Source organism: Delphinus delphis, chromosome 3 (genome assembly GCF_949987515.2).
Source record: "Delphinus delphis chromosome 3, mDelDel1.2, whole genome shotgun sequence".
Lineage (NCBI taxonomy): Eukaryota > Metazoa > Chordata > Mammalia > Artiodactyla > Delphinidae > Delphinus > Delphinus delphis.
This window is the reverse complement of record NC_082685.1, coordinates 130,740,576-130,752,362: the sequence shown is the minus strand read 5'-3', so window position 1 is coordinate 130,752,362 and position 11,787 is coordinate 130,740,576. Positions and strand designations below refer to the sequence as shown.

The following is an 11,787-nucleotide window of genomic DNA, read 5'->3' as shown; positions in this document are numbered from 1 at the left end:
CATGAAGACACACACATACACAACAGATAAGCTTATTAGCTGTTATGACATGATGATTAGTTACTATTCATTAAGTAGAAGTGGATCATCATAAAGGTCTTGGTCCTTGTCATTTTCACATTGAGTAGGCTGAGGGGGAGGAGGGAGAGGAAGGGTTGGTCTTGCTGTCTCAGGGGTGACAAGAGGTGGAAGGGGAGGAGGGAGAGGCAGGCACACTTGGTGAACTTTACAGAATACATAATAATTTCTGACTTTTTTGCTTTTTCATTTCTCTGAAAATGTTTCTATAATATATGGTACCAATCTTTCTTCTACCATTTGCTTTAGTTTCAGTGCCTGTATCACAGAAAGGCCCATGTCATAAAAGGAGTTAAAAGCAATTTTGAATAATTGGAACCCTCTGCCAGATTGTCTAATGTCAATTTGTTTTCTGACACTGCTTCTTTTACATCTTCTTCCTAATTGTCTGGCACTGGTTCAGAAGCACTCACCTCCATCAAGTTGTCTTCTGTGAATTCTTCTGGTGTGGTGTCTGTTAGCTCTTGAATCTCTCCAAGATCCATATCTTGAACCCTTCAGCTTCCACTTTTTCTGTCATATCCACAGTCTCTCTCTTTCATGGTTTCCTTGACTGGCTATGTAGTAAATCCTGTGGAGTCATGCTCAACATCTGGACACAGTTTTCTCCAGCAGAAATATATTGTTTCAGGCTTGATGGCTTTCACAGTTTTTTCTATAACAACGATGGCATCTTGAATGGTGTAATCCTTCCAGACTTTCCTGATGTTCTATCAGGGTTCTCTTCCATAGTGTGACAATCCTTTTCATAGAGTACCATGTATAATTAGCCTTAAAGGTCCTTATGATCCCGATATAGAGGCTGAATTAGAGACGTTATGTTTGGGGGCAAGTAGATCACTTTGACGCCTTCAATGTTGAACTCATGGAGTTCTGGGTGGCTGGGGGCATTGTCCAATATCGAAAGAACTTTAAAAGGCAGTTCCTTACTGGCAAGGTACTTCCTGTCTTCAGGGACAAAGCATCGATGGAACCAATCCAGAAGAGCGGTTCTGGTTGTCCAGGCCTTCTTCTTATACCACCAAAAGACTCATTCTTTAATTGGATTGTCTTTTCATTACTGACTTGTAAGAGTTCTTCCTATATTCTAAATACAAGTCCCTAATCAGAGATGTGATTGCAAATATTTCCTCCCATTCTGTGGGCTGTCATTTAAATACTTTCTTGATGGTGTGCTTTAAATGACAGATGTTTTTAGTTTTTACACTTAGCTCTATGATCTACTTTTAGTTAACTTTTTGTATGTGGTGTGAGGTAAGGGTCCAGATTCATTCTTTTTTATATGGATATCCAGTTGTCCCAGCACCATTTGTTGAGAAGACTGTTCCTTACCCATTGAACAGTCTTGGCACACTTGTTGAAAATCAGCTGTCCACAGACAGATGGGTTTACTTCTTTCTTTTTTTATTTGAAGTAGAGTTGATTTACAATATTGTGTTAGTTTCAGGTGTACAACAAAGTGATTCAGTTGTATATATTTTTCAGATTATCTTCCATTATAGGTTATTATAAGATATTGATATAGTTCCCTATGCTATGCAGTAAATCATTGATGCTTATCTATTTTATGTACAGTAGTTTGTATTTGTTAACACATTTTTGAACTCTCAATTCTATTCCATAGATCTAATATGTCTATCCTTACACCAGTATACTGCTCAGATTATTTTGGAATGGTCTTTTCATTTTTCCTCATTAGCTGAGCAACCTCGGAAAATTTAGTTGCTTAGCGTCAATTTCCTCATTTGTAAATTGGAAATATATTATCCATCTCCCCTCAGGATTGTTGTGGACTAAACAAGAATATAATAAAGCTTTTAGTTAAGTGCTTATCACATAATACTCCATTTAAAAACTTTTAATGGAAATCTACTTTCCATTCATAATATTTCCTTTCCTTCTGGCTAATCCTCCCCAATATAGACTATTCCTTATATTTTAAAATGTCCTGTGGGTAAGATTGATTCAGTGAGAAGAGGTGGGCATATTCCTGTACCACCACCAGGATTCAACAACCCCTAACCTGAAGACCATGCATTTTCTCATATGACTCTCTCCTTATTTTTTTTTTTATTTTTGCCACTGTGTATTAAGCTCCAGGGCACCTTCCCACTTTCCCCAAAAACCATAGAAACCGGCGTGGTCTTCTCCATCCTTTTCCTGAATCCACACTTATGAACCAACGTGCTGGCTATCCTGCTTCTGGACCTACCTTCAGTGTTTATCTCCATTTTCCTCTCCACCAGCAGGGAAGCCCTTTGGGTTTATTTATTGTTGGAACAATTGCATCTCAGATTTTCAATTATGAAATTCTCTTCCTTAATCAGTTTCCTTACTTTTCACTTACAATGAATTTGGGATTAGATCCTGACCTCTAATCTTTCAGCCTCTCCCTGTTTTCTTGGTCCATGGCCTTTTTTTCTGGACCCATTTGCCTGTATGTAAGCATTTTGGTCAACCATTTCAATGAGACAGTCTCTTTCATTCTAAGAACCCAAGGTCACTTGAATGCAAAAAAAAGCCCTTTATTAACTTTAGAGGCTTATCTCCTCAAGTCACTAAGTATTGCTGGGTGGGGAAAGCCAAAAAGCCTTTCCAAGTTGTTCCCTGTATTCTTCTTTAGTCCTTTCTTGGGCTCCCCCCAATGCTAATATTATCTTTAGTCTCTGCTAGTTATTTCTGTTTTGTCTGCAAATCAGTGAGGGCCTTTCCTATCCTAAAATATCTCATTCTTCAGCCTCTTACGTGTTCTCTGTTCTTCATCACATCTGTAAAGAGTATTCTTTACTTGGTACACCACCTTTTGGTTTGTATTCATTCCCTAAATAAATTATGCTTTGTGACTGTGCAGGGAAGAGTTTTTAACATAGCAGGCCTGAGGTTGCTGTCTTTAGAAGGGCCTACTTGCAGGGTTGGCTCTTGGCTGGAGCCTGAGAATTTGGCTTTTGAAAAGTTCCTTGCTTTTCAGATAACACTTTTGCCTGCTTGGGGCACTGAATGCCTGCTTTCCTTCTGGGTGTCTGGAATTTTGATAGTTATGATTTTGGTCTTTGTGCCTGTAACCAGCCCTCAATAAAATCCTTGGACTCCCGAGTCTCCAGCAGGCTTCTCTGGGCAGAGACATCGCACAACACGTAGGAGGCCTATGCATAGATTCCTCCAGACTCCATGTGATGTGCCTCTTTCCCTTGATGATCCTGTTGTATATCTTTCTCTACAATAAATGATAGCCTCTGAGTCCTGCAAGTCCTTCTAGCAAACCACCAAATGTGTAGGTGGCTGTGGGACCTGTTACAGTGACCTTCCTCGCCACCCTTAATTCAAACCACTCTCAAAAGCTTGATCTATTTATGAGATCTGGAAGTCTTTTCTTAGTTTGTAACATCTGTTGCCAATACTCTTGCTTCCAGAAACTTTCCTTCCTCTACTTCGGTAAGAACGCCCTGCCCTGCCTCTCCTCACACCTCATTCATCTTCACAGACAGTTGTTGAATGCCTGGATGTACCAGGCGGTGGGCCTGGTACACAACAGCTAGTGAAAACAGTCATGGTGCAGCATATGGTCTAGTGGGAGAAGACAAGAAGCAGATGGTACATTCTGAGAAAAGTACTGTGTTGTAAGAGTGATTAAAAGGGGAGATATACTTCAGAAGGGTGGTCAGTGAGGAAGTCCATAAGATGGTCTGTGGAGATAGCAAAGGGGCAGGTAAAGTCTGTTTGGTAAAGAACCAGAACAGCAGAGAACAGCACATGTAAATGACTAAAAAGGCACTTGGCATCTTCTAGGATTCAAAAGGAGTCCGGTGTGGCTGGAACACTGCGAGAAGAGGGAGAGTGGAGAGGAGTTTAGAGGGTATCAAGGTCCAGATCACTTAGAGCTTTGTAGGCATGTTCAGAACTTCATACTTTAGGGGCAATGGGAGGCCAGCAAAGGGTTTATTCAGCCAAGCAACAGATATCTTTTCAAAAGATCATTCTTACAGTTGTAGAGAGAATGGATTAGAGAGGGGTAAGAAGGGGAGAGCCTAGTTTGGAGATTATTAGTGATATAGGTGAAAGATGATGGTGATGTCTGTGTGATGGCTGAGGAGATGGAAAGGAGTGAATGGACTTGGAAGTATGGAGTTCTGCAAGATTTTAACCTTACTTATCTTCTATCTGCTCTCTCCTTTGGTGATCATCTTCATTCCCACATTGTTAACTATCACCTCTGTGTAAAAGACTCTAACCCTATGATCCTAATCCTGATGTGAGCCAGTTTCACATTTTCAAAGGAATGGTTACATTTCAGAAATGTAAATGGTTCCAGAGCCATAATGCTTCTGCCACTTACTATCAGTGTGATCTTGGACCAGTTATTTCACTTCCTCATGCCTCAGTTTCCTCATCTGTAAAATGGGGATAATGTATTACTTACCTAATAGGATTGCTGTGAAGATTAAATGAGTCAGCAAACAAAAAACATCTGGGCAGTAGCTTGCACAAAGTAATCTATCAACATTAGTTCCACCAGCAGGACTCCACAATTTCTCTGTCCCTGCCAGTCACAGGTGAACTGCCTCCAGCACCCAGTCTAACTCTTTCACCTAACACTTCCATTTCTGTTAATGGCACTAGCCAGAGAGAGATTCCTAACCACAGTCACATTTGACTCCTTGCTGTCAAGTAGAAACCTAAAATTAGCGATTGCTACCAAGTATATTTTCACTTTTATCTGCACATAAAGTGAAAGTTACGCTTCTTTTATTCATTCATCAACAAATACAGTTGACCCTTGGACAACACAGTTTTGAACTGTATTGTGGGTTCACTTATAGAGATTTCTTTCAATAAATGTATTGGAAAGTTTTTTTGAAGATTTGCAACAATTAAAAAAATTTGCAGATGAACCATGTAGCCTAGAAATATCAAAAAAAAAATTAAGAAAAAGTTAGGTATGTCATGAATATATAAAATATATGTTAGATATACAAATACATATAAAATGTATGTTAATTGGCTGTTTATGTTATCAGTAAGACTTCTGGCCAACAGTAGGCTGTTAGTAGTTAAGTTTTGGGGGAGTCAAAAGTTACAGGCAGATTTCCAGCTGCATGGAGGGTTGGTACCCCGGTGTTGTTCAAGGGTCAACTATATTCACCAAATGCCTACTATGAGAGTCAAGCAATTAGACTATGTACCTACTCAATTCTAATCTTTTGTCCTTCAGATACAATTTCTGCCTTTGGTTTACACAAAAATATATTTGAAGTTCCTTAACAATCTTGATGGAAAATTCCTCTACATAATCAAGATGGAGTTTCAAAGATCCTCAGTAAGTGAAACAAATGAAACCACTAAAAAATTTCTAAGCATGTTTTACTATCTCAGTTACCGACCTTATCAATCCAATTATGGGTACAAAAAGGGTTCAAGAGCAGTGATATCAAAGCTTATGACTGAGGAAAATGGTGCAAGCTACTCATCCCTGAGTTGACAGTAGCATTAGCCATAGCTGCCTATCCTCCAGTACTATGTCTTTGTACTTAGTGAATGTTACTGATATAGGTGGCATCTATTAATAGTGTATATACCTTATTAGGTTTTGACTTTGAGTATCAAATATTAAAAAAGTGAAGTTGTTCCTTTTTGTGAAAATTCAATTACAACTGGTTTTGGAGCTCATTTTCTCCACTGGGTCAAGAAAGTCTAAACTCTCTAGACATTAAGGACTGATAGAGAGGATGAGGTGGGTACAAAGAGAATCACAACACAAAGTTATAGATACTATAGACACAGACCTTGCCCATAAGGCACATAATGATGTATACAACATGGATGATACCAAAGAATTTATTGTAAATGTAGTGGCAAATGCATTGAGAATAATCATCATTAAAAAGAAATTAGAAAATTACACGTTTAAAGTATGTGCTTTTTTCCACCACCTTTACGTTATGGCTAGTACCAACATTTTAAGTACTGAAATACTTAATGGGATGGTCCACTTTCACATAATTTCATGACTTTGTCTTCATCTTAATTTTTAAAGCAGTTGACCATGAATTTCAGTTTCAATTATTATTCTGTTTTTATCAATTCGGTAATGATCTGTAGAATCTTGTCATCTGGATGGAAGGAGAAAAAACTCCCATGAATAAATTCATCACTGGCTAATTTTCCAATATATACACATGTAAACCACAGATATACTTCATTAAAAGATTCTTTAAAATTAGAATACAGAATTAACATCAGCAATATTCACTCTAAAACTAGAGATGCCTCTATAATATAATTTGTTGCCCTACAAATATTATTTTATTATCATTATAGTTGTATTATACCTACTTTGATAAAAAGTAGGCAAAGGCCTGAAGAGATGATGTGATATAACTGTTGGTCCTTTATAAGGAATTATTTCCTTAAAACTTCTTTTAAGACAGAAGTTTCCTAACTTTTTCACCCGGCTCAAATATACTAAAGGCTTTTTGACTCTTCTATAAACTTCAGAACATGTCAGGATTCCAACAGTTTGGGCAAGGAATAAGGAACTCTTTATCCGTTTCTCCATGTTTAGTCCAAAGGAAACAAAGAAATTTAACTGGGAAGTATTCTTGGAGAGGTGTCAATGGAAAAGTGACAGACCTCTCCACACAACAAAGGAATCAAACAGCAATTAATCTGATGAATAGACCAATAGAGGCCACATTATTTGCTAGAGGTTTTAACAGCTGCTTCCACTTTTAAACAGTTGGTCTGATATTGTGACTTCCTAACTACTCTCTGGATAGTTGTAATTATCAGGGCTCCAAGACTGAAATTCTGTATCTTATTAGATATTTCAGTAAAAGAATGGTCTATGTTCCAATGATTGCAATGGAGAATTTTGATAACGGGGCCCATGGCCTGACACTCTGGTTCCTAGAGGCTACAGTGGCATTAAAAAAAAAAAAAAAAAAAAAAGGAAAGGAAAGGTCACCTGCTGCAAAGGGAACACGGCAGGTCTAGAAAGAACCATGAGGAAGAGTAAAGAACGTCTGAGGAAGAGTAGAGTAAAAGAAAGTACAAGAGCAACTTCAGTTATTTCTTTTTCAACAGCTTGGTGTTATATCCCAACTTTTATTATTATAAAGTCCAGAAAGAGGATACTAATGTACCTTATCCTCCCCGCTAAGTCAAACATATATGCTTCATCAGAGGGCAAATTCTGCTTTCTCTTTTATGGCAAAGAGAAACACTGAAATCATTTTAAAATTCATTTTTCTTAATTTAAAAGTTGAGGTTCAACCTGTCCTTTATATAATGTAATTTTTTCTAAGGCTAAGTTGTAGTGCACAAATTTCCTCAAGAAAAGAGCTCATATCTCTTAATATGTCAAGACCTGATCTAAGTTTCCAGCAGTATAGGAAAACTAATACAGTTTAGCGCTTATTCATTCACCTTCAGTTATGCAAATAAACACAGAGTGTGAGGCTTCAGGGCAGTAGCACTAGACCAGTAGCTCCCCACCTTGCCTAACTACGAGGATTAACTGGGATACTTGTTAAATATAATCACATTGAACAGTAGATCATTTCTTAACATCATTAAAAGCAGGAATACCAAACTGATGTGATGCAATGAGAGGAATATAGCACCAACCAAAAAATATTCTTTTCCTGACAATCTGATTCTAATATCAGATTATATCTGTTATATCTCTAGATATATATAGTTATATCAGTTATATCTCTAGATATAACTACCAGTTTATAGGAAATATAAGAAACAGAGAAACACATGAAGATGCAACCACCCAAATCCTAAATGTCAGAAATTCTACCAGAAAAATAACCTAGTTTACTAAAAATTTTAAAATGGGGAGTGTAGTAGAGGGGAAGTGTTACAGATTAAAAGAGATTACAAAATAATAACATGGCCATCGGCCTCCTCCACAGAGGAGATTCAGTATGCCTGGAGTAGGTCTTTGGACTTTGTATTTTTAACAACTGCCAGGATAATTCTGATTATTTGGCAAGTTTGGGAAACACTATACCAGACTAAGTGGCAACTCAGGTGTCCACTGCAGATTTCTGTTGAAGGATAACGTACATATTTTATACAGACTAACAGCTCTGCATTTGGGAGAATGGTAGAGAAAACATGCTGGGAACCTCAGAGAAAGTCCCTCTTTCTTATTTTTTAAAATAACTGTATCACTAGTTTACTAGTATGTAAACTAGTAGCAAAATTACAAATGCTCAGTTTTATCATCCTTTTTCTGTGAAATGGCCAGAAGTTTAGAAGTGAAGCTTAGAAGAGGAAGGAGTAAACCAGAAGAATCTTAAGAGGATAACTAGATTGTGAATAATGAAGAATTGTCTGTGTCTGATGGAATTCAGCATAAAATAAATTTTATTAAAGTAATTTTTAATCACATGGAATTTAAGCCTCAATGAACTATAGTGTATGCCAGTGTTTAAAAGTATGCTGTTTTCTACCTACATTATAATCAAACACTTACTTTCAAGGGACATCTTAGGATTTTCAAGCTTTTTTCTTAAAACAGAATCAATGAGAATTCTTAGCTGCTTGAAAATGACAGCTATCTTAACAGGTGCCTGTTGAGAGGAGATGACAAATTGAACAATGTTAATCCCAGGGAGTGGGAATGTGTTTAAATAAAATCAAAGTAAGCATGTATACCTTACAATATGCTTTAGCACATCTTGACCTTAAAACGTTACGGGAAAAATATAAATAAATTACTTCCTGTAGCTAAGATACATAAACTTCAATTTCCTTATTAAGTACCCATAAATTTGATATCTCTTTCCAAAATAAAGAAACCATTATTTCAATTGTTTGTTTTCTTCTCTTACTAGTTTTTAAAATGGAATTTTTTTAAAAAAGCTTTATTGAGGTATAATTTATAGATCATAAAAAATTCATTGTGTACAATCCAATGATTTTTAGTTAATTTATAGAGTTGTGCAACCATCACCACAATCCAGTTATAGAACTCTACTACCATCTCAGCCTCTTTTGTGAGAACTGCACATATTTTTTTAAGTTGCCTTTAAAATTTACATCTCCAGTCTTAGACAAATAGCTATCATGGTATATCAGCAGAATGTATTAGATTTGCTTAAACTGGTCAATGTTGATGAGTTACAGAGAAATAAACTTATTGCTGGTAGCTGGTTGGTCTAATTTTTCCAGAGAAGAATGAAGAATGTGATAAATATGCATTTAAGCTATGAATCTGTGTCTCTTTATAGGTGGCACAATATAGCGGAAGCAGCATGAGTTTGAGGATCAGATAGTTCTAGGTTTAAACTTTGCCCTACCATTAACAATCCATGTAACCTAGGTAAGTTATTTAACTTCTCACTGAGCTTAAGTGCCTTATCTATAGAAAGAAACTACAGAAATTATCTAACAAGACTGTTAGGGTATTAAATTAGGGATAATCCATGTAAAGTTAACAACTACTGAAGTATACAAAACATGGAAAATTATAATTATTACTGACAATAAATGAAATCTGTAAGAGCAATATAATTTGATTTTCAAATTAAACAGATTTAAAACCATATAGGCAAGATAAAATAAGTAAGTCTTCTATTTTAAGTCAAATTATTGGAAGAAATTATGCAAACTCCAATAAAATTTTTTAAAAAACTATACCTCAGTGGTACTGGAAGTAGAAATTTTAATATAATCAATAAGATCAGTTGTAGCATGTACCTGAAAATAGATCCAGCCATCAACAGAGAGAAGACGTTCCCGGTGTTGAACTTCTATGTCACCACCAAAAAGTAACACTGGAAAAGGGGTTATTAGGGTAGTTTCCCTCAAATATACTCGGGCATACCGTATCTGCATAAAAACAGAGAGGAAAAAAACACTTTAAAGCCTAAAAATATAAAAAATTCATTTATCTCTTTCATGTAAGCATTTTTCTATAATTTGCTACTATATATTTTAAATCAGGTTTTATAAAGCTACATGTCTACATTCTCTTATGTGCATAATTTTTCAATTTTATAATAATCGCAGTCACCATCTGTGCATTTATACTATTAAGAGGATTTTAAACATTAATTGTAAGGCTGAATTATATACCTTGAACATAAATGAGACTATGAACAAGCAATTTTATGCTAATGCTGTTAAATAATTAATGCAACAATAAAATTATGATTAAGGTTCACAGTGTCTGGTTTCTAAAGCAAGGTTCAGCAATGGCCATTAGTCAGGAATTTGTTATGTTTTACACATTTAAGTTTGATGATATGTTGGGAGTTAATCAAGCCAATACTTGAAATTATGGATCTTTATTAATTTAATGAGCTATGATTCAAAAGGTTGACTGTTTTAATTGTAATCTACAAGTATTTGCTATTAAATTATCTTAGGTTGCACTGTGACTCAAACTGTCGCCACATCATATATAGTTCTATCCCATCCCATATCTCCCTTATTTGGAAATGTGGAAAAAAGACGTGTTATATGTTTTTGTTGAGAAACCATGTACATCTTGATTTCAAATATAAACAAACATGAGTAGCTCAATTTAAGAACCAAATACGATATCTGCTGGGCATCCTAATTTCTTATGACTGATTTCTAGAATAATGCCCTGAGTATTGGAATTTAAGAATGAGTACTTTACCTTCTCCTGGTATAAAAGCCATCCATAAGTTTGCAAATCTCGATTTACTGAGGATGGATGTACTTGTGCTTTGCCTTGGGCTGTCTCCACAATGCAAGCCAATTTTTCTGTAACATCAACTGATTTTGTATAGATTATCTTCCCCACATTGTCATACAGTCCAGCAGTAAGTACAGCTTTAAGAAGGGCAATTTCTTGGAAGGAAAGGGTCTGTGAGGCTCTGTTTCCTTCCAAGCCACTGGAAGTTGTAGATGATAAAAATCCTGCTGCCTTAACCAACTTTATTAACTCCTGCTTTACATCCTGGATTGGTTTGTTGAAAAGAGACAAGATCATAATTAAAATAGAGAAGGTGCCAACCAACCTTGTATTTTATATTACTGTTTCCTATCAAAATTGACAGGATGCCAAAAAGCTAAAAAGAGAATTACGACATGATCCAGCAATCTCACTCCTGGGCATATTTTTGGAAAAAACAAAAACACTAACTCGAAAAGATACATGAACTGCAATGTTCATAGCAGCACCATTTACAATAGCCAAGATATGGAAAAACCCCAAATGTCCATCAATAGACGAATGGATAAAGAAGATGATGTATGTATATACAATGGAATATTACTCAACCATAAAAAAAGAATGAATTTTTGCCATTTGCTACAACTTGGATGGACCTGGAGGGCATTATGCTTAGTGAAATATGTCAGACAGAGAAAGACAAATACTGTATGTTATCACTTATATGTGGAATCTAAAAAATAAAACTAGTGAATATAACACAAAAGAAATAGACTCACAGACATAGAGAACAAGCTAGTGGTTACCAGTGGGGAGAGGGAAGGAGGGAGGGGCAAGATAGGGATAGGGGACTAAGAGGTACAAACTACTATGTATAAAATAAGTAAGTTACAAGGATATATTGCCAGCACATGGAATACACCCAATATTTTATAATAACTATAAATGAACCATAATCTTTAAAATTTGTGAATCACTATGTGATATACCTGAAACTTATTAATACTGTAAATCAACTATACCTCAATTAAAAAAAAAGCGCCTTTGTGGAA

The 11,787-nt window shown here is 36.0% G+C and overlaps 1 protein-coding gene across 1 annotated transcript in view; it reads right to left on the bottom strand.

Moving 5' to 3' along the window:
* Nucleotides 1-5,874: 5,874 nt before the first annotated feature.
* DHX29 (DExH-box helicase 29) overlaps nucleotides 5,875-11,787 on the bottom strand; it is a 48,949-nt gene continuing 43,036 nt past the window's right edge. Inside the window, exons 24-27 of the mRNA XM_060009487.1 lie at nucleotides 10,718-11,020; nucleotides 9,790-9,921; nucleotides 8,564-8,660; nucleotides 5,875-6,185 (exon numbers count right to left, since the gene is read on the bottom strand). Coding sequence (XP_059865470.1) covers nucleotides 6,139-6,185; nucleotides 8,564-8,660; nucleotides 9,790-9,921; nucleotides 10,718-11,020 — 579 coding nt within the window. The 3' untranslated portion in view covers nucleotides 5,875-6,138. The remainder of the gene's footprint in view (nucleotides 6,186-8,563; nucleotides 8,661-9,789; nucleotides 9,922-10,717; nucleotides 11,021-11,787) is intronic.